The 27,430-nt window shown below is 41.7% G+C and overlaps 1 protein-coding gene across 4 annotated transcripts in view; it reads right to left on the bottom strand.

The window, feature by feature from the left end:
• Positions 1–27,430, bottom strand: part of BACH2 (BACH transcriptional regulator 2) — a 385,872-nt gene that overhangs the window by 60,281 nt on the left and 298,161 nt on the right. For all 4 annotated transcript variants that reach the window (XM_017876778.1, XM_017876780.1, XM_017876779.1 and 1 more), the window contains one exon: positions 24,898–25,152. In XM_017876778.1, the coding sequence (XP_017732267.1) occupies positions 24,898–25,140 (243 nt within the window). In that variant the 5' untranslated portion in view covers positions 25,141–25,152. The remainder of the gene's footprint in view (positions 1–24,897; positions 25,153–27,430) is intronic.

Raw genomic sequence — 27,430 nt, 5'->3', positions numbered from 1 at the left:
TAAAATAAAATAAAATAAAATAAAATAAAATAAAATAAAATAAAATAAAATAAAATAAATAAAATAAAATAAAAAATAAAATAAAATAAAAAAGTCAGTTCCTTAGTCACACATGTGACTAGGCTACTATATTGGCCGGTGCAGAAGAACATTTCCATCATCACAGAAAAGGCTAGTTGGCAGTATTGAAACATGTAAGAGTAATCAAAATGGAAAACATATTCTAGCAGGAGTGGGGAAAAGAAAATGTGTTACAGCCATTTTGTTAAAATGGTTATAGAGATATGGGGGACAACAAATATGCTTATTTCATGGCCTTATTACTCCTTGCTTAGTCCATTGCAACAACCTGGCTGTTGTCTCTTTCTTCCCCAATCCTTCCTTTGTATAGGTGCCTGATTGACCTTGCTGATGACAGTCACTTTATCTCTTTGCTTTCTGCAGAATAAAACCCAAGCCCTTCAGTATGGCATTCAAGGCTTTTTAAAATCAGGCTCAACGGACCTGTCCTGTCTCCCACCACGTCCTCTCCATAAACTATATTTTAGTAACAGAAAATGGTGTTATTAATAGCAAGCCCACTGCCCTCCACATCCATTCTGTAGAAGAACATCTAAATTACAAGGATGTCCACAAAAGTCAAACAAACAGGACTTTTAAATAACTTCGTTGAACTGAAACACAAGAAAAAAGGAGGGAAGAAAGATATGGTCACAGAGAAGTGAGAGGATTATTGTAAATTATCTAAATTAGTCCTAAACAAGTAATGCCACACAAAGCACTAAGAAGCTAGAATGTCATTCTCTATTCTCACTATAAAGAGGGCTACAGAAATAGGTGAGGAGGCTGGACAGATGCTTAGGGAACCCAAGCAGAAGAGCTAGGATATTTTGGAATAAGTAAATCAGACAACCAAGAATGGTTGAGTGAAAGAAGCACACACAAGAAGCGTGTTCATCTACATATACTGAACCCTAAAAGCCTGTTCCTATATTCTATATACAATTTAGGATAATAGGTGCTCCTGACAAGATGCCATTGTGGTTTTCTTTGCATAGAGATTGTGCAAAACAGACAGGGCTAGTGGACTGAGAAAGTACTGAATTATGGTTTGTTTCCCAAACTACAGGTACTTAGGACCCACTGTTACAACTGTAATGTTTTCTCTAATTGCAATTCACTTTCTTCTTTAAATATAGTTTAAAAAGAAACTTGTCCCAAGCAATATCTGCAAAATCTCAAGTTTAACACATGAATCATACTTTCTGCAGTACATATTAAGATAACAATTATTTTGAAAAAAATTCTCCATATACCACCTGAAGTCATTTCACTTCTAGGTTATGCTGTACATATTCCTATTCTGGGAAATACTGGGATTAGGAACCCAAACAATTATCCTGGCTGAATCCTGAGGCAGGAGATATTTGGCCATGGCCTTTCCTATTTTCCAGGGATAGGACTGTGAGTTACTTCCGTGTGGTGGGCGGTGGGTGCTTGGAGGAGTGAAGTAGTAACAGGTAGCAAACTGTTGGAGACACGAAGCGTTAATCATCAGTCAACAACAGCAGTGGCAGCATTGCTATCTTTCCCGGGGCTAGCGAGAATTAACGGATTAACGTTAAGGAGAGCACAGAAGTTTCCAAACATCTACTGTGGTTCTCAATCCTTTGCAGGGAAGTAAACAACTGAGGCGGCCACCTGGGATTCTCATCTGCTGGAGAGGCTGGTGGGAGTCTGGGTTTTGTGGGTGGCCTCAGGGGGCCCTGGCGGCAGCTTCCAGCCTCTGTGGTGACAGGCCATCTCCTGTCTAGTTCACAACTCCAGATGCTGCGGGGAGGTGGCAGCAGTCCAGTGGGGGCGGGATGCTAAGATTCTCACATTAACAATGCACAGACGTCCATCCGTCCAGCACCCCTGGGTCGTGTCCCTGAGAGTGACACAGGGCTGCCCCTGGGGCAGACACATGAGATCATCTGAACTGGTGAGCCTCCAGAGAGCCTCAGCTGGGCAGGGGCTCTGCAGCTTTTGTCAGAGGCTGTTTCCCTGCAAAATGGAGGAAAAACTGGAATACTCAAACGAAGGGGATTTCTGTAACTCTTCTGCCATTTTTCTCTCACCTTCCCTGTGTAGCTGAGCTCTTAGAAAACTGGTGTTAAAGCAGTTCAGCAAGAAGCAAGGCAATTGAAAGCCCCTTCCAACAGCTGTTAATGGTTGTCGATGAGCAGGCAGACACCAGGGCTAGAAGGAAGGGAGCCAAAAATAACTCCACAGTGGTATTTTTCAGGACTCAATCATTTCTGATGCTGGAAAGAAGGAGCTTGAGAAACCAAAGTACAGCTGTGGGAGGACAGTGTGGGGCTGGAGGGACGCGGGCGTGGGCTGCTGCCCACATGCTCCCTGGTCCTGTTATAGCCGGACTTGTAAGGCTTTCTTAAGCCTTGCATCTGAGAAAGGCAGAGACCAGAGAATGGAAAGACAAAGCTGGGGAGACTGATGCTGGTGCAGCGAACTGAACTCAGCCCCCTGCCTGCAGAGGAGATGGGCTGTTAGTGCCTGGGCCATGGATTGGGGAGCTCTGTGAGGATGGCTTTTTTTGGTGTGTGCGTTAAAGTCTGTGTTTTTTTTTTTTTTCTCCCCCTGTGGGGTTTACAAGCTCATTCAATTGTCCAGAATCCTTGTGGGCATATTTCTCCTAGGGATGCTGGCCCTGGATCGCTGGCCTTGCCTGAAAGAGGCTGCCTCCTACTGTGTTTTTGTTCAGCTTGCTTTCTCTCTAATAAAGGTTTGCAGCACTGTGGGCTTCAGGGATTCAAAGTTTTTGTTTTTTCCGTAATATCCAGCTTCCATTTCTCGTTTTTAATAATACCCAAATCTTTTCAGCCATTCTCCCAAGAATTGTAGTGAATGATTTAAGTTTTCCTTTAATTTTTATAATGAATATACATAATGGAGCATTATTTTCTCTGACATTTTCCCTGTCACTAAATTTGAATGTTTAGATGGCACTTAAAAAACCTTTCCACCCGCTCTCTGAATGTTCGGATGCTCTTGGTGAGTAAAAACGAAGTCTTTCAACAACACCTCCATCTGAATTGTATACTTGATCTTTCTGAGTTTGGCAAACAAACCATCACCCACTCAGAACCTAGACAGGAAAGTGGCAGATGATTCAAGCTTCATTAGGAACAAGTCATGCCAAAATAACTTCATTTCTGGTTTTGATGGGATTACTGCTCAGAGAATGCAGCAGAAATAGCATCCCAGGATTTCAGTGAGTCAGCTGACATCCTTAGGTCACTCTTTGAATAATACAAAAAAATGAGGTCTGGAGATAGTAAAATTGAGCAATGAGTAGCTGCTTGATGGATCGATGTCAACTGCAGCTCAAAGAGAAGTGTCTGGTGGTGTGACCCAGCCTTCCGTCTCCTACTCTGTCACACTTAACTTGTCTGTCTTAGAAAAGATGTGAGTGGCAACTGGTGAGCTACTCCAGGAGATAGAATCAGGATCCCAAATGATGACCACAGGCTGATATTATGTGTTAAATGCATAAATATTTAATTTAACAAAAATATATGTCAAATCCTGTACCAGGATAAAAAATACCAACTTTGTAAGAAGAGGATGGGAGAGTCCTGGCTTAAGGAGCTGCGTCAGTATGGTGACACAGGTGCCAGGAAACTTACCCCCATGATCCTGAGCTACACTGAAAGATGTGTGATGCAGACAGTGAGTCACACCTCCGCTCTGCTCTTTACCACTCAGATCAGATTGAGGCTGTCAAACTTAGTCCTGGCTGTGTGTGAAGGTTTACACTGATCACTGAGTCCACGCCCCAGGTGGCATGTGGAATGGCAGAAGGACATTAAACACCAAGAAAGGGAGACTCCGTAAAGATGAGATTAGATTTGTTCTCTTTCATGCCAGAGGGCATAAACGGGATCATGAGTGAAATTTTAAGGGAGATAGATTTCTGCCACAAATAAGGAAGAACTTGCTAGTAGTCACAGTTGTATAAAATGGAGGAAGGAGCTCTCTTCGGTGGTGGTGAGCTCCCCATTGTTGCACGTGTTCAAGCAGAGGCTGGAGAGGTGCCTATGCCATTATTATAAAAAAAAAATTCCAAATTGGATAGGGCCTGGACTCTAACGTGCCTTATTTTTTTAACCTCCAATCTTTGATGCTTCTTACCTCATAGGACAACTGCCCAACAGGTGTTAATGGTTCTTAGTATTCCCTCAGCATAAAGTTGACCAGGAAGAAAGACAAGGTTGATAGTATTTTCATTTACTCTGCATACGACTGGCAAAACAAACAGAGCTCTCTTGAACTTCTCCAAGTCTCCTATAAGTCTATCAATGACACCTACTTCGATCTACTGTAGTTTGGAATGCTGGCCTAGTGCAATTAGTTTGCTGAGATCATGAACAATTTGCAGGAAACACAGGGAGCACTGATAGGATGAAATAGAAGGCAGTATTTAAAAAAATGAAGTCAATAATTTCCTACGTAAGTTTTCAAAGGCTATCATTCCTCTTCAACACAAATCCATCTGTACCATTGCAGAAGCTTGAAATTAAATAAATGTAGACCACAGCAGTCTGAATTTCATCACATTTATACAGCATTTTTCCAGGCATTAGTTCCCCTCACCGAACAAATAAGCCTTTTCTACTTGGGCCAATCAGGTGAGCAAGGGTAGTCAGTCACACAGACCCACAGTTTTGTCTGAACGGACAGCAGTCTGCCCCGTCTTGTATTTTCTTGGGCTTGATATAATAACTGAGCCATTAAAAATATAAATGTTGTATGTACCCTGCCATTCTATACACCCTAAAATGGCAGGAGAAAATAGCTCAAAGCCTTTCCTTCTTAATAGCTCCTTCGACAGGTTTTAGGACAGAACCAAGTAATCTCAGAATCTTTGCTAACAAGTATAAAAGAAACCAGAAGATCTGACTACAAGTAGAAGAGATGGAGGATGCAAGACAATGAAATAAGGAGAGGAGGGTGAAGGACATACTCTAAAACATGGCTGCAAGTAGTGGTATTTACTCATGGTCCATATCCAATACATGTCTATTATTTATCAAGAATGGGCAAAAATTAGGAAAGAAAACAGTTTCTTATGAGCAACTGGAGGCAAAGGTAAAAGAGAAGTTCATACAATGATGGGACTGCCTAACTTCTGGAGGTCCCCTGTCTAGAGGTCCTGTTTAGCCATCTGCTTTCTGTGACAATGGATAGCATCTGACCCTGGGTTAAAATTTTTTGGGTGGTTCCTTCAGGTCTGCAACCTTGATCTAATTACTGAATCTACGTCGAACTCTAGACACACATTTGAGGTGAACAATCGAACCAAGGCGTCATGCTGTGCATTGAGCAGTGGAAGGACCTTCTCTTGACCTCTCATGGCCCCTGATCAGAGATGGCTGCGCTGGTACAGAGCATGTCCCTCCAGTTCTCCAAGACGGAGCAAGGAAGAAGGCCCTGTATGCTAAGACAATCATACTCTTTTCAGAAATATTTCATGTGACCTAGAAATGTACAGTTTGGTAGTGTTAAATATATTCACACTATTGTAAAATAAATCTCCAGAACCTTTTCACCTTGGAAATCTGAAAATCTATACCCATTAAACAACAACTCTCCTTTTCCACCTCCTCACACCCCCTGGTAACCACCACTTGACTTTCTATGAATTTGAATACTTTAGGTATGTCACATAAATGGAATCATTTAGTAACTTTTTTTAATGTGATGGGCTTATTTCATCAATATAGCTTTGAAAATAAACCCAGGGAGGTGGGAAGGGAGGGCATACCGAACGAGAGAGAGATGGCAAATCCATCTCCCTTCTGCTTAGGTAGTGGCCAGAAAGGGAGTCCCCTGGGATATCCTTCTGGGCTGGAGTATGTTGGCAGCATGTGTTACAGTTGCAGGAGAAGGTCCTCCTGGCAGGTAGGCTCAAGGCTCATCACCTCCATCAAGAAGCATCTACTAAGGGCCCAAGCTGTCCCCATGTCAAGTACATTCTCTGAAGTCCACGGAACCTCAGCAATTCTTGAAGAATTCTCATGAAACACTCTCAGCATCTTCCTGGGGGAGGAGGAATCTGAATAAATAAGGCTGCATTATTTTAAGAGCAGTCTGTGTAGGAATCTTGGAGAGCAGAAGAGGCAATGGAATGCGAATGAATAGTCTCAAAGCGGCCAGAGCCTGCTCTTGAGGAACGAAATATGCTTAGAATGTGTGTCCTCATGGACTCATGCGTGGGGCATAGAAGGAAGAGAAATTTGGCTTCAAAACTGAAAGGCAGTCTGTGAAATTTAGTCACATGTCAGAGGGATCACTGGCAAAAAATGTCTGGGAACCTTGCGGGGCCACTCCCACAACGCCACCTCATATGTCACTGTGAATAGGGCCACATCTTCCCCAACACATATTCTCCCTTTCCCACCAAAACTTCCATCCAGCACCAAGAACAAGGGAGGCCTCCTACAGCAGCTCCATGTGGGGAGCTAGACCCTTAGAGACAGGAGTCAGTGCAAACTGGGAGTTAACATTTCCATCGGAGCTGATTGAGCTCAACTTACCAATAGGTTAATTTTTGAATGAAAAAATTCTACTGAAAGAGTTTTTGTAAGGCAAACTCCTAATCATCCTTGCACAAATCTGCTAGGAAATTCTCAACAGAACTCCAAGCTTTTGCCTTCTTCGTCTGCTAGACTCTTTCTTCATGGCTGCTGGTCACCTACTCATCTTGCTATCCACCTACCCAACCCTGTGTCTCCTCTTCCAGACACTTTTCTGCTTCTTCAGGCCAAAATCCATAGTCATACTAGTTTATTTTTTCTTTATTTCACATCCCATTTCTAATCAGTTTGCAGGAAAAACTAAAATCGTGAAGGCAACCCATCCGCCTTGGCTGGTCTCTCTCCTCCCAGTACCCACCCCCACCAACCCCTCCAACCTCTGGTCCATGTTCATATGTCACCTTCTCAGTGAGCCCTGTCCTAACTACCACATTCAAAATTCCAACTCCTGTCCTCCCTAACCACTCCCCTCCTCCTAGATTTATATTCTCTTACATTGCTAATCACTAACTTAGGTATTACTGCTTACTGTCTGTCATCCCTAATTGGGACATAAGCTCTGTGAAAGCTCAGAGTTTTGCCTGTTTTGTATCCCTAGTACCTGCAAAAACAGTGCACACAGTAGATGCTCAATACAAATCTGTTAAAATGAATGAATAGCTCCTTCTGGTCAATCAGGTCTCAACGCAAAGTTCTTCTCCTTAGGGAAGCCTTCCTTGGCCATCCCATCTAATGTTGCATTTCCCTCAATTACTGTCTATCACATCACTCTGCTTTACTTTGCTTCTAGCACTTACAGTAATTTAAATTGTCTTGTTTTCTTATTTGTCCTCCACAATAGTTGCAGGCCCATAAGAACTCCAACTTAGATTCTGTCTTATCCATTGCTATAACCCTAGCACTTAAAACGGCTTAACAAAGAGCAGGTGCTCAGTAAACACTTCTTCAATGAATGGAGAACCTTCATGACAAAACCAATCAAAATCCATGACTTATTTTCCCCAACTTTCCTGATCTTGAAAATTCCAATCCACAGAAAAGATGGAAGAATCATATATCCACATACTTTTAGTCTGGATTCAGCTGGGGGTGAATCTGGAATGTTGGGAGGAAACAGACTGTGTTAAATCATTAAATTTGCTAAATTTGCGTGCTCTCTTCTCTCAGTGTATATCCATACAGTCCTGTTCATGCACACGTGCACGCGCGCACACGTGCACGCGCGCACACACACACACGCGTATATGTTTTCCCAGAACCATTTGGAAGTAAATTGCAGACACCATGACATTTCACCACTAAATATTTCTGCATGTATCTCCTGAGAACAAGAACATTCTACATAACCAAGATACCATTTTCCCACCCAAGATAAGTAATGTTGATACAATATTATAAATTAATATATAGTCTATATTCAGATTCTCCAAAGTGCTCCAAGGATGTCCTTTATAGATTTTTTTTTTTCAATCTGGGAGCCAATCAAGGATCACTCATTGCATTTGGTCTCATTAGTCTCTTTTAATCTAGGGCAATCCCCCCATCATTTCGCCTTTCACGACAGTGATATTTTTGAAAAGTTCAGGCCAGTTGTCTTAAAGAATGTTCCACAGAGGATGTCTAGTCACAGCATTATGTTTAAAAGTTAATCTAATTTATTTGTTTTCTGGTTTATTATTTTAATATACAGTGAGTTCATTTTCTGTTTGTTTTAAATTTTAGGAATGCTGATTTTCATCTTTGTTGATTAGATTTTAATTTCATAAAACATTTAGTTGGTTCAAAAGTCAATATCCAACAAAAAGATACAGAGTCTCACTCCTATCCCAAACCTTTCACTCTGTTGCCACCTACTTTCTATAGGTAATCTTTTCCACTAGTTTCTTGTTTATCCTTTCTGTTTCTTTTTACAAAGTATGCAAATATATGCATGAGTATATATTTATAAATCACACATATATATTTATGTGTTACAATTATATATTATTTTCCCTTCTTTGAACAAAAGGAAGCATACCATATATAGTGTACATATCCCTCTGCATCTTGTTTTTCTGCTTAAAAATATATCTCAGAAATTACTCCATATCGGGGCCAGGGGAGGTGGCTCATGCCTATAATTCCAGCACTTTGGGAGGCTAAGGCGGGTGGATCACCTGAGGTCAGGAGTTTGAGACCAGCCTGACCAACATGGAGAAACCCCATCTCTACTAAAAGTACAAAATTAGCTGGGCATGATGGCACATGTCTGTAATCCCAGCTACTCGGGAGGCTGGGGCAGAAGAATATCACCTGAACTCGGGAGGAGGAGGTTGTGGTGAGCCGAGATCTTGCCACTGCACTCCAGCCTGGGCAACCAAGAGCAAAACTCAGTCTCAAAAACAAAAAACAAAAAACAAACAAAAAATGAAGAAATTACTCCATATCGGTTCACAGAGAACTTTTTCTTATGGCTACACAGTACATGATTGTGTGGTTGTATGTGGATAACTTTGTGCATATGTTGTTTTGTATCTGTACAAATCTATTATTTTTTTCATAGGTTGCTATAGAGTTTTTTAGTAGGTTGTTATAAAGTTTACTCTTTAACACATATTGAAGCCCTAATCCCTAGTGTGACTCTATTTGGAAGAAGGGCCTTTACAAAGGTAATTAAGGTTAAATGAGGTCACAAGGGTGGGGCCCTAATTGGATAGAAGTGACGTCCTCATAAGGGGAGACACCAGGGCACTCTCTGTCCACACACGCACAGAGGAAAGGCTATGTGAGGACACAAGGAGGCGGCTGTCTGTAAGCCTGGAAGAGAGGCCTCAACAGAAACCAACCCTGGTGGCACCTTGATCTTGGACTTCTGGCCTCTAGAGCTATGAGAAAATGAATTTCTGTTGTTTAAGCCACCCAGCCTGTGGTATTTTGCTATGGCAGCCAGAGTGAACTAATAATATACAGGTATTAGAAGAGTTAAATGCTGTAGACTCACATGAAAACAAGCTAACGATTAAGACAAAATCACTTAACTTAAAAAAAATGAAACTTAAAAACTTATCTCCCAAGATATCACTTGGGAGGCATACCTCTTAAAAGGTAATTTAGGGAGCAACTCTATATGTATCCTCAGTCTGACAAACTGTGATTTAAAAATAGTGATAAAAAGTGATAAAAAAGAGAAAAGGTATTTCTGGAGGCTCCTAAGGAGGAAGTAAGGAAAACCCTGGCAATCCATGGACCACCGAGTAGTTTGCATGAAGTCATTTTAAACATTAGTGTGAGCCTTACAGGTGCAGATCCATTAGAGCATCACCTTCTAGTCTGACTCACTCTTCTGAAATCTCAGTCACACACCTATTAGTTGTCTTCTTCCACATGTTGGGCACGATGGAGGGAAACCATCTCATTACCACAGGGTCCACAGTAAATGGTTCCCAGACTCCAATTCAAGTGACATGTGGATAGGGAGGAAGCTGGCATGAGCTCCAAGGACACCAGGGCCCAGGCCTTCCAGGATTGAGGGTGACTTTATGTTTTTTTGTTATTTTTTTTAATTCTTTTTTTTTCCTATACTTTATACTTGATGAAGCTGGCTCAGAAGGTAAATGTCTTCTTTTTTTTATAAAACCTAGTTGAGGATGGAAATGGCCTCTTTTACTATTAGTTTTTAAAATGTCATAATTCATCTGATTAATATGAAAACATGTCCTTATTACTGAACATTCTGATATATCCTTGAAGCAGCAGCTACTTGGAGATATTCCATACTCAACCAGAGCCTAAAGTGTACATTATACTTATTGAGTGACTTCCCAAAGCACACACTTACAGACATTTACATTTGTTTGAAAATACCCATGAAAGGAGTCTCGTTTTCTTCAACTTTAGTATGTGTATACCAAGGGAATGGGAAAGGAGAGATACCCTTTCCTCACACTCCCTGCTTCCTTCACAGTCATACAAGATTTGACCAGAAGGTAAGAATTTCCTTGTCTGTCAGATACAGTGTCTGACATAGAGTCAGATAGCTGGAAAAACATATGAGCTATTTCCACTGAAAATGACGCTAGTCATTTCCAGAGATGTAACTCCAGAAAACATATAGGAATGCAAAAAGGCATCTGTAGGTTTCAATGGTTGGGGCAAATTTAAATATGGAAAAAGGTCTTATAACTTTAAGTTAGAAGGAAATGGAAGCAATCTAATTGATTCCCTTTGTTGCTTCTTGGATTTTCATTTAACCAATGAGACTGTGAGTGAAAGCCCACTCAGCCAAAGTTTAGGACTTTGGTTCTTAGAAGAATGAAGAGCCCTGAGTTAGATGGAAGGGACCAGGAAGCACTGGTCCCCTTAGGTCCCACTGGTGGCTTTAGGGAGAAATCCCACGGGGCATGCAGAACCTTTGAAATCACATGCAAAGCCATACTACAGAGTTTCATTTTTCCAGTACTATGCCCCATACTTTACCTGATCTTCCTTCCCTTCCATCCACCTACCTATTCAAATAACCCTTTCATCATTATAGAAATGTAATAATGTAAACTGTAAGAAATTAGAAAATGCAGACAAAGAAAAAGAAATCCATTACTTTTCTACCATTCACAGGTCACCCTGCTGATATTTTTACTTTGCACACTTTCTCATGGCTCTTCGTATGTATACACCACATGCACTTACATTTGTATTTTTAACCATAGTGAGATCATACTGGGCATATCGTTCCTCCATCCACTTTTTCTGATCATTACCTTTCACCAACTACTTGGATCATATTAGAGTTTCTCCAATTTCCCCCATCCCGAAGTCCTTTATAACTGGTTTGTGCAAACCAGTAACCACTCCAGGACCATGGACTACATCTGGTTTTTAAAGCTCTTAAATCTTATTTAACTTAGCACAGTCCATTCTTTTGTCACTGACTTATTGAAGAAATCAGGCCTGCAAGAAATTGTCCTGTAGAATTACCCTCACCTTCCCACCCCACCAACCCCTGTCCCAGATTTGTCCCTTTGCTTCCTCATGATGTTGGTAAGCTTGTTCCTCTAATCCTTTATTTTCCTCTCACTGGAAGTTATCTCTCAAAGCTTTATGAGGTCAACTTATGTACTGACTACATCATTGGGGATGGTATGTATTTCATGAATATTTGGATCGGAAGACACCTAACACCTGGCTGACACTCCAGGAGTGATGCTCAGATTGACCCCTGTCTGGGTTACTGTGAAGACAGTCTGATTCTTTAGTACACAGTTCTGACTTTTCCCTTGTGACAAGAAAAGAGTGTGTGTGATGTTACTGTGTTTCTGTGTGTGTTGTTTTGGTATAAGACTAGTGTCCATCAAACATTCACCTTAATGGCTTTAACCCCCAGCGATCACCTGTACCTGAATTTGTTCACGGCATTTAAAAAAAATATGTGGCACTAGATTACAAATAGCTTTGAGAACAAGTGCTTTGTCCTTTAGAAATTTAGCCTCCCCTTGCAGGATCTTGCATTCAGCTATACTAAGAGTTGATCCTTGTGACATCACTTGGGAGGCATACCCCTTAAAAGGCAATTTAGGGAGCAACTCTATATGTATCCTCAGTCTGATAAACTGTTGGGGCTTAAATATGTTCCAAATAAATGAAGATGAATTTAACACCAGCAATTCAGAGTAAACCTTGTTCTTAGCGGAGGAACCAGCCATGGAGCCTGAATGTTGGAGCTCAATCTCAGCCCCTGCCCTTTTTTTTCTGTTTCTCAAAGAGGTCAGCAATTTCTAGTGTTTCCAGTCGTTGCCTATGCTGGTGTTCCTCCTATTTATCTGTATCTTTGGCTCTGTGATCTCACTGCCTTAGGCACATGTAAAGCACTACAGATACCTATCAAGGCCATCTTGATGGCCTCTTTCCCTACCCATGTGCTCCCTACCCAATTTCTTGGTATCTCTGAAAGGCCTCCTCATTCTCCCAGTTCTTCACCCAGGTGCAGACCTTTCTCACCTACGCTAGGGCTCAGGTGTGTCTCCTGACTGTGCTCTCTGTCTGTGGTGGGTTGTTGTTGCCATCCAACATGCGTTCCATTGCTAGACAGATATTCCTTAAACTGTTTTTTATTATGTCACTTCTTGGTTCACAATGTTCCACGAATTCCTATTGCTTACCTGGTCAAGTCTAAATTCTTTTGCCTAAATTTTATTCTTTCATAGTAAGGCCCCATGTAGTGAGACCATATTTTGACTTATTTCCCCAAATCTCTCATTTGTGCTGATAAAAGCTGCCTCCTCAAAGTCCTGCGAGTGCCTCTTTTTGGGTCTTTGCCACACCAGTGTCCTCTCCTGAAGGGTCTCTCCCCACTTGCTCCCTAGTGAAGTCCTGTCCATCCTGTGGGTGTTGATTTTAGGTGAGATAAACTTCATGAAAGAGATGGGAGAAAAAATCCTGTCCTTCCCTCCACCTGAACCTCTGCAGCACAAACAACTGCCAGTACAACCTGCCATCTACAACAAATACTCTTGAATCATTCACCTTTGATTTCTATGTTTTTCTCTTGATTTTTCAACTGCATTGTGGGTTCTTTGATGGAGGTAATCTTGCTTTACATTTCTAAGTTAAATCCCCAAAGAAAATGACCTATGTTGTACTCAAGCATTTTGTCTTGTTAAGCATCTGCTTTAAGCACATGCGCATAGGCACACACATACATGCACGCTCCTCTGAACGTAATTCTGTATTTTTTGATGCCTCTCTCCCATGTCCAGCATCTTATACTGTTATAAAATCCTCCTCTAATTTAGCTGAAGTCCCTCCTGTATAGTTGGGATGCTATTTCTTCTTGTCAGTGAATAAGACATCTGGTCAACATCTACTAAAGCAGCCTTAAATAGGAGGAATGGAAATACTTTGTTAAACAGAACATTGAAAGGTTACTGCATTTCTCTACATGAACACCTTGTAAATTGAATGCATTTAACCCATCCAAAAAATCTCCAGTTACAAAAAGTGTGCTTCCATGACCTTCCCTTAGTATCTTCAGTTATCTTCCCTGATTTCCCAAAACTATGAAGCTCTTACCCTGAATCTGGGTGTTCCACATTTTTAATCTTTCCACCTTCCTATTTGTAGGGTACAATTCAATTCCTGGGCTACTACAGATCCACTTGGCAGATATAAGAAACACAAAGAAGATTCCCACATAGACTAAGGCATTCAGTGGGAAATAAACAGTGCACACATCAGAACGCCTCTCATTGTAGTAGAGTGCTCATCTTTACACAGCAAGACGCCTGATGGTCCTGTCTGTTAACAGCCATTCTCCTGGCCTTTTTAGTAACTTCCTGTTTTCCTTACACTTCTCTTTTCTTAACTATTATATAAGACAAGAACAATATAAGCAGGGAGGCATCAGAAGGGTTTCTCTGGACAGACCTTTGAAGTGACCCACATAGAGCCTTCCATTTGACTAGTGCCACTCAATCTGGCTTGATAAACCCAAGGGTGTGGCCACTGCTCATAGACCTGCCCTGCTCTACCCAGTCCTTGTTGTTAATGCCACGTCCAGGAATGATGTCATCTATGTACCACTCTTGGGAAGAATAATCTGTCATTTGGTTTTGCATATAAAGAATACAAACATCAAAGAAATCAATAGAAAATGATGGCTTAAAAAGAATCAGGAAAAATGAGTAACAACGACATTTAATAACTGTCCTTTATAAAACAGAAGATAAAATGAAATAGTTGTTTCTTCAACAAGCTGGAGGCCTGTAATTGTGACCTTCTGTATCCTTCCTTTGGTTTTCTTCTAAGCCCAGGAATCTTTCATTGGCTAAATCCCAGCATTTTTTTTTTTCTCCCTTGGCCAACTTTTGGCCTTGCTTGGGAACAGCTGCCAGTATTTCTCTTTGCTGCCAGTCAGTCAAAAATGTGCTCACGTTGGAGGCCTGCCTCCATCCCACCCAGGGTGTGGAATGCATTAACTTTTTCACAAACAGCCTTTGCCAGGCTGCACATGAAAGTCCATCTCAGCAAAGCTCATTGCATTACTAGCTAGCTTGGAGGTGGTGCCAATGTCAGTTTCAGAGACTGTCAACATATTTTAGGAGTCTATGGCAAAGTGATGAATTTTACTATGTGTACCAAGTTAATGGGAAAAAAGAACACTTCCGAGATCCTAGGAAACCAGAAGTGCTATTATTTAATTGCTCCTCCACTCCTCAAAGCAAAACAAGCCAATTCTTTTCTAGCCTGTAATTTGGTTCAGAACCCAAACAAACAAGAGAACAAAGGTATTAACTGATTAGTGCCCAAAATGTTATTCTATTTTCTTTGTGCTTTTAAGAACAGCTTTCTTTCTTTTTTTTCTTCCTTTTTTTTTTTTTAAAAAATTTTTTTTTTTTTTTTTTTTTTTTTTTTTTTTTTTTTTTTTTTTTTTTTTTTTTTAACTGACCACCACGCATCACTCCAATGCCTGGGTATGATCCATTTTATTAAAAAATTCCTGAATCAATTTCCTGGCTTACAGCTTATCCAACCAAGATTCCAGGTGTTCTCACCATAAGAAGGACCTCTTTCAAAAGCTGTCTGCTTTTATAACTGCACACCCACCAGAAATGTCATGAACACCCCAACAATGGAGTTGAAACCTGAAGATGTTTGGTGACATTCCAAATTTTTGAATGGAATGTGAATCCATTAAGATTATTAAGTAACTTTATTGATATCCTCAGATTTGTGCCAAATGTTAAAGCTGCCAAAGAAAAGACAGAACAAAAACTGACTCTTGGATTCCAACTCTGAGTATTTTGGTGTGGAAACTGTATTTTCTTGTAACTCACTTAAAAAACACACCGTGCTTTCACTGTTTAACTGCAATCTCAGTTTTCAGGAAGCAAGAGAAATGAGATACATAATCAATGTTTCTCTTCTGTTCAGCTTTCAGCCTAAATGATCCTGCACTTGTATTGGCAAAGGAGGACAGGTATTAACAGTGAACAGGAAATCTATTCTAAGAAGGACTGGCTCAAGTGAAGCACCACTACATCATGAGTGACTCAACCATCTACTCAAAGAGTGATTGCTCTGCAAGGACGAAGCCATGCTAATTGGACAATGGCTTACTGCCAGTTTGTGCTGGTGTGACCTACAATACCCTTGGCTGACAGCCATGATGTCTCTTTGTCACACATTTTTTTTTTTTTCCCAAGGGTGTAGGGTGTAATCTGGATGGAAAGTAGAAATAATTTTGAAAAACTCTCACAAGTGCTATTTAAATTCTTATCATGAATTAAAAAGTTTAATTAAGTACCTTGGTAAAGGCCCAGGTTCTATGATTAACTACGACAAAATAATAGTTATGATGACTGATCAAGTGAGGAACTTTATAGCTCTGAACTTTGTCTTTAAAGCTATTATTAATTTTAATTGAAATAGCTAAGAGACTCCATAATGGGAGAAAGAAAGAAACATAAAGGATATTTTGTTCATATATAAAGGAGTTTAAAAATGAACAGATACACTGGTAACTACTTTTTAAAAATTTGATGCAAACAAGTTTACTTTCAGAGGCCTTGTCATAAATCTATTTCAAAATGTTGATTATTGTGGTCATCCTACATCAGATAGGGATAAATAGGCATAGTGAAAGGAAATCTTAAAAATGGCTTTGAAATCAGGTCACTTAAAATGATTTTTAGATATGTCTTAGGTTTTTGTCTACTCAACTCCTACTACTATGCCAAAAGAGGAACACATTTCTGCATAAGTTTCTTTAAATAGGCTTACTGGCCTCAGGATTTAAAAAATGTAAGAGATTTGGAAACAGCTTATGTGTCTCAGTTTTAAAATTAGCTATTGCTGTGGCTATTTTCACACTAGATTTCCCTCCCTCTGTATCAGCACCGCAGCCTCCAGGGATGGAGACACAATAGTATTAGCTCCCCTTTCTGTGGTGCTGCCTTATTGCAACTCCATCCGAGATCGGGGCCCACATTTCAGGGCTAGCAGTCACCTTTGCGTTACTATAAATAAGTTCTGCCTTTAGGCATTTCAAAATTATCAGCACGATTCCAGGACTTGAAAACTTCTCACTTGCCAGCAAGTAGTTACCTGAAATATTTTGACTTCTTATTTATTTGCTTTTTTTTTTCATCTGCTGCCAAGTCTTACTAACGCAACTTGGAAAATTGCACCACAGTTTTTAATGAGGATTCTGAGGTAACAGCCATTTCATCAGAGAAGACTGTTCTTTCCTTTTAGGGGAATAATAACACCTACTGTTTCTATAGCACCATCCTTCCAAGAAGTTTAACACATCACATTTCATTTATCTGAACAGCGGCCCTGCGAGTCAAACTGGTAACTAGCCTTGTTACTCCTTGTATACTCATATTGAAATTGAGGTCATTAAATGTGAAGTAATTTTCTCAAAATCTTAACACCTTCTGACGTGGTTAAACAGCCATGATCTGCCTATGTCCTAGGTGATCAGACAGCCCAGGGGTCTCTTTCTGCTCTTTAGCTGTCTCTCCTGTGAATGCCTGTAAGGCCCTTTCTGAAAATCAGGGAAAATCATAAAAGTAGGAGAACTGAGCTTGCGCCTCTTCTGGAGTCCTGTGGTTCCATCCCTTCCTGGCCAGTTTGCCTCCCATCTTTATGGCTTTTCCCTACCTCTTAATCTAAACATCCCTCCGCTCTTCCTGACCAACAGGATTTCTTCTCTCTTCCTCCAATAGGAAGCTAGCCAAGTTCAAGGACACTAAACCTGTGTGACAAGGACTGTAAACCTGTGTGACACAGGCTAGGACCTCAGAGATCATCCAGCCCCAATCCATCATTTTCAGCTTAGGATGTGACTTACTGAGTCTGGCCATTTGGTTAGTAGATCCCATCCTCTGTTGCATACTCAAGGCAAATGGACTTCCGTCTCCTGTATCATCAAGTTTTCTCTCTCTTTTGGAGCTTTCCCTTCAGCCCAGGTATTAGGACAGGTTAGGCTTTGCTGTGCTAACAAAACACCACATCTTGAGAGATTGTTTGGAGCTTCTAGCAGGGAGTGCAGCTATGTATATACCTGTGAATGAAGAATGGTCCTTCTCTATCAGGGAAGTTCATCCTCTTCAACCAAGCATGTAGCTTCGGTAGGGACACAGACGGAGCAGTGAGGGAGGGAAAGGACACCTGCCTGGCCAGCCAGATCAGCCCAATCAACCTGGTGATGCTGGGGTGACAGATGTTGCAGACAGATTGCCTTCACATTCAGAAACACCAAATCTTAAGTGCTTAATTAACTTAAGTTTATTTCTCATCATGTCAGAGCCTGATTTGAGTCAGATGGCTTTTGCTGGCTCTCTTCCAACAGTGACTCAGGGACCTAGGCTACAGCTTGATCACTCTAGAGTCCTTTGACACCAGCTAAGTGGATGCGACAAAGCATAAAGAGCTCATACCTACTTTTGACTGCCTAGGAGCAGAGTCCTCACCTCACATTTCATCAGCTAGATCTAGTCATATGGCTTACCTGATGACAAATTCAGTCTTCCTGTGTGTCTAGGAAAGAGGAAAACTGGGTGTGGGTGAGCAATGGTAATCTTCACCACAGAGTGCAAACACGTTGGGATTTCTTCCTACTTAAAATGAAAAACCAAATGAAACCTCTTTTGACACCGTTTCCCTCCAACCTCTGGTCTACTTCTCTGCTCCCTTTCACTCAAAAGCCTCATTCTCTCTAGAACACAATCAAATCGGTTTTGTTCCTACTGCTCCCCAAAAGTGCTCAACAAAATCACAAATGGCCTCCAAATTGCTGGATGGTCAGTTTTTGGCCTTCATCTTAGCTGACAGTCAGCATCATTTGACTTAGTTGATGCTCTCTCCTCCTCGAAATGCTTTCTTCACCTGGCTTACCACGCACTATGCTTTCTTGCTTTTCTTCCCACCTCAGGTTTGCTCCTTCTTGGACTACCTTGCCAGCTCCTCTTCATCTCCCTGACCTGTTAATTCGAGAAAGCTCCAAGGGCTCAATCCAAAGCTCCAAAGCTCCAAGGATCACTTCCTTGGTGATTGTATGTAGTCTTGCTGCTTTCAGTATTCCCAAATTTCTGGTATTACAACTTTTATCTCCAGGATAGACTTCTCCCATGAGTTCTGGCCATGTATATCCAACTGCATACTAGATATCTTTACTTAGATGTGAACAGGCATCTCAAACTTAATATATGCAAAATAGAAGGCTGGGTGCGGTGACTCACACCTGTAATCCTAGCACTTTGGGAGGCCGAGGGAGGTGGATCACTTGAGGTCAGGAGTTCGACACCAGCCTGGCCAACATGGCAAAATCCCGTCCCTACTAAAAATACAAAAATTAGCCAGGCGTGGTGGTGCACGCCTGTAATCCCAGCTACTTGGGAGGAATTGCTTGAACCTGGGAGGTGGAGGTGGCAGTGAGCTGAGATTGTGCCACTAGAATCCAGCCTGAGTGACACAGTGAGACTCTGTCTCAAAAAACAAACAAACAAACAAAACTCCCAATTCTATCCCAGTCCCCAATCCTATTCCTCTCAGTCTTCACTTCACCCATTTCAGTTAATGCCAACTCCATTCTTCCAACAGCTCAGATCCTAAGCCTGGACGTTATCTGTGACTCCTCTCTTTCTCTCCCACCCTGTATCCAACGTATAAGAAATTCCCATGAGCTCTACCTTCAAAATATCACCAGAATCTGACACCAACCACCATGTCACTGCTATCACCCTGGTGTAGGCGATCAGGTCACACCTGGGTTACTATCTCAGCCTCTTGTGTCTTTTCCCTGCTTCTGCCCTGGCCCTCTTTCAATCTACTTTCATGTGGCACTCAGAATGACCTGTGAAACTCTCCAGTGGCCAGCTAGTTCCGAAAAAAGGCCAAGTGCTCAACGAGGTGCACAGTCTGGCCTGTCACCTCTCTGACTCACCTCTCCCCACTCTGCCTTGGCTCACTCTGCTCCTGGGTGGCAAACACACCCCGCCCACCACAGCCTCCTTGCTATTCCTCCTGTCTGGCTCACTCTTTCCCTAGACATCAGCACAGCCAGCTCCCTCACCTGCTCCAGGTCTCTCTTCAAAAGTCACCCACTCAAACAGGCTTTTCTTGACCACTCTTTTTAAAATTGTAATACTCTTACCCTAACTCCCTTCTCTGTTTTCTTTTCCTCAATGGCATCTAACAAAGTATATTTAACACTGATTAATTTCCTCTCTTTCCTCCTCCTCCCCACTGGAATGTGAGCTAGGTTTGCCCAGTACCTAGAATGATGCCTCCTGGTTACATAGCAGGGTCTTGATAAATATTTGTTGAATGAATAAATAAATGAGTGAGGAAACAGAAGCCCAGAGAGGAGGATTGGTTTGCTGAAGACCTCACATGCAGTGATACCAAGGCCCAGAGTGTGGTTTTCCCAGCCCCTCATGGCTGATGATCCTAGTTTAAAAAAATCTGCCCATTACTCTTTTTCAGGCAAAGAGTGGTGGTGTCTTCTTCAGAGTTTTGTTTAGGTGAATGGGGTGAGGCCAAAGGGCAGGCTCTGTGCTCTGGGCTAGGTGAGTGCTTTGCCCTTTTCATCCTGGTCATGCCACTTCCTGAAGACTTCAGCTTGTTTCCCACCAAAATTCCACTTTCCCCTGCCCTCACCCTCAGGCTCAGAATGCTGTTGTCACCCTGTACGGTGGTGTTAACTACTTTCTATTACATGCTGAAAGGGTTGCCCAAAGATAATCATGACTGCCTTACTGCTTCCTTAAAAGACTGAACCTAAACCATCCCAGAGACATTAACAGCTTTCATATCCTCTAAAAACTTCCAGACAAGAAGATTCCATAATTTCCTTGTTGGCATCTGTGCTTGGCAGTACTGCTGCAGGAATGTTCTTTATTGCAGCCTGTGGTTAAGACTTAACAACAAATGTCTTTTCTTTAGAATCCTTCTGGGTCAGCTTTCTTTCCTGTATAGCACTGAAAAGTGAGATTTGCCCTAAAATGTTGAGAGAGAGAGAGAGAGAGAAAGCAAAAGATAGAGAGCACAAGCCAGCACAAGCCTGAAATCTATTTATACCGAGGAAAACATAAGGTCTACCTGCAGGGGCCATACTCACCCCCAGCCTGTAGCCATTCCCTGCATGAACCCATCCCCTTCTCTAGAGGGTACAAGGACACAGGAAGCAAGCCAGAGAAAGGTGGTGAGACCTTGGCAGTTACCTTTTAACAGCCGCTCTTCCCCTTGCATTCTGTGAGGCAGTCAAGCGGCCACGTAAGAAGAGGGTTGATGTGCAAACCCACTGTGGGCTGAGCATCTTCTAAGGAAGCACATCCCCTCCCTGTCCTCTGAATTCGACACGCGGTAAGATTGAACTTCATAGTCATGATGCTACTTCCCTCATGGCTGGCATCCAACCTGAAATGGCCTCCATGACTACAGCTAATGAGGTGTCATGCTCATGAGCAGTGGAAGAACGGCCCTGCAATGCTTAGCACATCAACTACTTTCTCTTCATCTCTTAGCACAACATATACTGACTCATTATAAAATTGAATGATCTGCTTTGTTATGTAATGAAAGTACTAAGTACAGTGGCTTATCTCCTACTATTTGCTGACACAATTACCTGGGTATGTTTTTCAGTGGGGAACCAACACTCAAGTCCTAGAAATTCTAGGGATTGCTATTTTTTTTCTTTTTAAAGCAAGCTAATTCAATTATTCCTTGATTTCTAGAAGGAGGCCTCCCTCTATTTTTGTCTCTCTTTCAGTTTGGAGGCTATGCTGGCCTCTGTGAGTGGCTCTAATGTGCTGGTAATGGCGTGGCTCATGAGGAATTGGGATTTGGGGGTGGAACTGCACAACTGGACAGTCGCTGGAGGGCAGATCTGCCTAAAGTGGATGAGGAGTGGGGTGGGAGGGTGGCAGTTTGTGTTGGGAAGTTTCAGGCTCCTAGGAGGAACTCTCAGGCCTGGCGGTGTGGGCCCCCTTGAGGAGCGCAGCGGTTGGCTGCCAAGGAAGTGGAGATGGGTCAAGTGTGAGTAAGAGGAGGGCAGGGCCAGAAGTTGATTCAAATTCGGCGATAGGATTATGATGAGGTTTAAACATTTCCAAGGAGCTAATTTAATGCTTTTTCTTATATCCTATGAACCAAATGCCAATTAGTTCCAGACAGCTACTTTCTAAGGTAATGTTTAGAATGTTTGCTTATTTACCACTTAATTCAAATTCTATGAAACCATTCACTGAGCTAAGTGTGACAATTTCCATTGAGCCTGCAGGGACATTTCAGTGTGCACGCAGTAAGACAAGGAAAACAATGCCCAGCACGTGGGTCCACAGCAGGTGCCCTGAGCAGAGGGGGAGGGCTCTTCAAAGGAGGCCTTAGAAACAATGACACAGCCTCAAAAGAAAACGCCAGTGGGGCTGGCTTGCATGTTCCATCAATAAGATACTTACAGCTGAATTACTGAAAATATGAATTTGCATTTCATAAGAAAAAAAGGATCTAGTTCTACCTGAAGATTTCAGATATGTGAGCAACTAGAATGTTTCAATGGTTTCAAGGATGTAGATGATGCAGGGAGGATAATCATTCTACAGAGGGAGGAAGAAAGAAAATCAACACAGAGCAATTCTCATTTAAATGAGAACACACAGCAAATTCTCACTTAAAAGGCCAAATAGATTTTTGTGTGATGTCGATACAGTGTGCCTCTTATTTAAAATGCCATTTCCAATGCCATGGAAATAAGCGATTATCAGGGATTTGATCCAAAAAGAAACTTTAAGGTTATGTCATATACATGTGTATCCCAGTTTCCTTTACATTTTACTGCCTTGGTATTGTATTTTTGATAAATAATTCAAGGCTGGAGGATCCCCTGAGCTCAAGAGTTCCAGTCCAACCTGGGCAACAGAGCAAGACTCTGCCTTTAAAAAGAGACTTGTATTTGTCAAATGCCTACTAGAGGATAAGGGCTGTGCTGAGAATTTTTGTATTTATCATCTCACCTAGCCTTCATGGCAGGGCAGCTAGTTAAGTATGTCCCCAACAGCGCAGTTAAGGAAAGGCCAGCTCAGGATCCCCTGGCTATGCTGCAGCTGCCATTCCTTGGCTTTCCTGTTACTTGGTACCCAGTGCTCCGCTCCTTATCCCAGCCCCAGTATGTCATTTAGCTGATCTGTCCTTTTGCTTCTAGTGTCAGGATTTCTCTAGCTACCTACTTATTAGTGGGATGCGGAGTGGTAATGGAGCACTCTATGTTGAGTATGTAACAAGGATACAAACGTGAAAATGCTAGTGTTTATATAGTCCTTATTTATTTATTTATTACTTTTTGAGACACATTCTCACTCTGTCACCCAGGCTGGAGTGCACTGGTGTGATTATGGCTCACTTTCAGCCTCAAGCTCCTGGGCTCAAGTGATCCTCCCCCCTCAGCCTCCCGAGTAGCTGAGACCACAGGTGTGTCCACCACATCTAGCTAATTTTTAAATCTTTTATAGATATGGGGGGGGGGGGGTCTCCCTATGTTGCCCAAGACAGTCTTGAACTCCTGAACTCGAGTAGTCTTCCCACTTTGGCCTCCTGAAGTACCAGGATGACAGGCATGAGCTGCTGCACCTGGCCCCAGTCCTCATTTTCATCAGCTGGCTGCTTTCCTGCTCAGCAGGGGTAACAGCAGATGTTGCTTAACAAGCGACTGGGAACTGAAGAAACCTCCACTACCCATGTCTTGTCTGTCAAATGGACAAACACAAATAGTGTTTTAAATTTTTAATTATTCTTTTTTTTTTGTTTGTTTTGAGACACAGTCTTGCCCTGTCACCTAGGCTGGAGTGCAATGGCATGATCCTGGCTTACTGCAACCTCTGCCTCCCAGGTTCAAGCGATTCTCCTGCTTCAGCCTCCCGAGTACCTGGGATTACAGGCGCACACCACTATGCCTGGCTAATTTTTTGTATTTTTGGTAGAGATGGGGTTTCACCATGTTGACCAGGCTGATCTCAAACTCCTGATCTCATGATCTGCCTGCCTTGGCCTCCCAAAGTATTATTTTTTTAAAGATGGGGTCTTGCTATGTTGCCCAGGCTTGTCTCGAACTCCTGGGCTCAAGGGATCCTCCTGCCTCAGCCTCCTGAGTAGCTGGGGCTACAGGTGCACTCTACTACACCTGGCTTCTTGTTTTTTATGTTGAATTTAGATGCCTTTTGGTGGAGCAGGTGAGTGCCCCATCACTTCCTACTGTCCTATATACAACCTACTTCACTCATTTGTATTATTTGCCAGGCCCCTGAAGGCATCTGGTTTGTGACTTCTGGAATTTAATGCTGGTTGTAACCATCAGCATCATATCTGGGTGATGGGGTCTTTGGTTTCTCCTAAGATTGCTGTGAAGAGTTGCTTAGTCGAACGCTACACAACTCTAGGGAATCTATTTGCAAAAACTATGGATGTGAGTTGTACTCCTGGCAGTTACAGAGTACACAGCTTGTGCAACTGGTGGTGGCCCAAGAGCTGCACACTGTGCTGGCGGTTCACAGGGAATGATTCTGCCCAAACACAAAATATTACCTTTAGTCCCATAGGAATGACAGAAGTCAGGATGATGAATTATGAGGAAGTGTATATAGGGCTCAAAGGGTGACCATTTAATGGTTTGTCACTGTGAAGTTCATTTTTTGGGTTCCTACAACTTAAACCATCCAATTAAATGTCATCTCTGGACAGACCAGGTCCAGCTACTAGTGTCCCCAAAGTACCAAAATAACCGTACTCACTGATGTAATTAAGAAACCTGAGTGGGCTGTTTTCAACAATGGTGAGAAAAGCAAATTTACACTTCTTAGAATCTTACTGAATTAACGGTGAAAATTACTAGTTGCTTTTATTTTTCCCCCAAGCAAAGAAGGTGCTGTGAATGCTTTCAATCTTTTACTCTCAAGGGAAATCTAGTGATCCTTACACCATCTGAAAGACAGAAATCATAGCAATGATTCAGATCCCACATCTGGGACCGTGCCAAACTTAGGCTGAACCACTCAAAACCTGAAGGGTAAGTGAACTAGAAACTACAAGTGACTGAGCCGCAGGTGAGGTTCAGTTCGCTTCAAGAAAGATATTCATATTCTGTGCCTCTGAGACTTTAAGTGTATCAAATAGAAACTGACAATGCCACAAACATAATGTGTGACTTGGACATCAGCTCCTGAGTGGGGACATGACACCTAGTACATCTTCTAGCTCCTACTCAGCCAGTTTTCTGTAAGTCAATAAACATCCGTTAACAATCACACAAACCAAATTACTGTACCTCCTCAGGTAAGCTGACCACCAAGTCATTTTTTGTCTGTCCGACCAGCGCCTGCCAAAAGTATTCACTGCATGCGGCCAGCACAGCCCGGTGGGCCCGGAACTCCTTCCTTTCCACGATCAAAGTCACGTCACAGAGAATATCCTTTTTCCGCTGGTCATTGAGGCCCAGGAGGATGTTGGTGCAGTGGACTGTGGACTCATACACATACATGGGGGAGTCAGGCTTCTCATCCACAGACATGCCGTTCACACCCTGAAAGAAAGAAAGGAAGAAAGGCTGAGTCACCACAGTTGTAGGATCGGAGAGAGGAGGTGAGAAAGAACATCATGGTTCCTGTGTCCCGCTGCCATGAGCATGGCAGGAAAGAGGAGAATTGCCAATCAGCTTACTGATTGCTTACTCTGTACAACAAGCTCAAAAAACATACCTGGAAAGTCAAGTTCCACAGCTGACTTTTATCCTTCCTACTTACTGCATTCTTTTACCCCATGGTAACAAAGCCAGATCTTTCAATAGAACATTTAAAACACACTGGTATTTTAAAACTTGGTGGTTCTGAATTTGTGCGAAGGCTGAAAAGGAACTTTCACATGTAAATAGTCTCCATGCAAGGACTAATTTAGATTTGTGTTAAGAGGAAATGAATCATTTTGAAGTATTTCTAATGTTGTCTTGATGAAGTACATGTAAGTTCCTAAGGTGAAATTTGGCTGAGATGCCAAGTAAACATCAAATCACAATACATATTTAACAAGTGCACCAAACTGTCTGCACACTGAAGACTCAGTAGTCAGCTATTGCATCTGCCCTCTGCCACTTCAAGGCAAAGCACAATCGCCATAATGCTATAGTTGCTCAGCTCTTAGAAAGATATGGAATGGTGCTGTCATTATCCCAGCCGAATTGATGTACATCCACTTTAAGGAAACACAATATATCACAATAGCAGTCATGAAAAAGATGCATTCAACAGTCAAGACTACTTTTACAAAAGGTTCTTTGCTTTAAAAAATCTCCATTGAAGTATTTCTTTCTTTCTTTTTTTTTCTTTTTTTGAGAGGGAGTTTCGTTCTGTAGCCCAGGCTGAAGTGCAATGGCGTGCTTCTCAGCTCACTGCAACCTCCACCTCCTGGGTTCAAGTGATTCTCCTGTCTCAGCCTACTGAGTAGCTGGGATTACAGGCATGTGCCACCATGCTTGGCTAAGTTTTGTATTTTTAGTAGAGATGGGGTTTCACCATCTTGGCCAGGCTGGTCTTGAACTCCTGACCTCAGGTGATCCACCCGCCTCGGCCTCCCAAAGTGCCGGGATTACAGGCATGAGCCGCTGCGCCTGGCCCCACTGAAGTATTTTAAAATACACTATCTGTGATTAATTTATAGAGTTACATAGTTTTTCTGTAATGTTTACTAGAGTAGTAAGAATTCCAGTAGTGAGTCCTACTTTCTTTTGGGCTTTCTTATTTTTTTAAAAACAGCTTTAACATACTATAAACTGCACATATTTATAGTGAGCAATTTGATGTTTTGATTATGTATATAATTGTGAAACCATCATCACAATAAAGATAGTGAACAAATCCATCATCACAAAAAGTCTCCTTAAGGCCCTTGTAATAATTTCTCCCTTGTGCCCCTCTATACCCCACCCCTGCAACGACTGATCAGCTTTCTGACATTCTATATTAGCTTGCATTTTCTAGAGTTTCATATAAATGGAATCATACACTACATATTCTTTTATGTCTGGCTTCTTTTGTTTGGCATAATTATTTCACCATTCAACCATGTTGCTGCATATATCAAGTTTGTTCCTTTATTGCTTAGTATCCTATCGTATAAATATAGCATAACTTTTTTGTTTGTTTTTTTTATCCATTCATCTATTAGTAGATATTCGGGTTATTTCCAGTATTTATTTACACATAAAGCTGCTGTGAACATACAATTCTTTGTACGGACATATGCTTCTACTTCTCTTGGGTAAACACCTGTGAGTAGAATGTATCATACGGTATGTGTAAGCATTACTTTTAAAGAGTCTGGCACTGTTTTCTAAAGTGGTTGTAACATTTTACATTTCCACCAGCAGTGCATGAGGTTCCAGTTCTTTCACAGCCTTGCCAACATTTGGTATGGTCAATCTTTCTAATTTTGGACATTGTAATAGGTATATTGTATCTCTTTTTGGGTTTAATTTGCTTTCTCTAACACCTGAAGTTGTTGAGAATCTTTCATGTGTTTATTTGACCTCTGTATATCTTCTTTGGAGAAATGTCTATTTAGATTCTTTGCCCATTTTTAATCGGGTTGTTTTCTTATTTTTCAGTTTTAAGAGTTCTTTATATATTCTGAATATATAAAGTCCTTTATCAGATACATGATTTCCAAAATTTTTTTCCAAGGTTGTAGCTTGTCTTTTCATGCCTTAAAAGTGTCTTTCAAGGAACAGAAAGTCTTTATTTGATGAAGCCAAAAAACCATTTTGGTGTCACATCTGAAAAACCAAGGTCACAAAGATTTTCTCTTAT

Source organism: Rhinopithecus bieti, unplaced genomic scaffold, assembly GCF_001698545.2.
Source record: "Rhinopithecus bieti isolate Rb0 unplaced genomic scaffold, ASM169854v2 scaffold_10354, whole genome shotgun sequence".
Classification (NCBI taxonomy): domain Eukaryota; kingdom Metazoa; phylum Chordata; class Mammalia; order Primates; family Cercopithecidae; genus Rhinopithecus; species Rhinopithecus bieti.
This window is presented reverse-complemented; position numbering and strand designations above follow the sequence as displayed.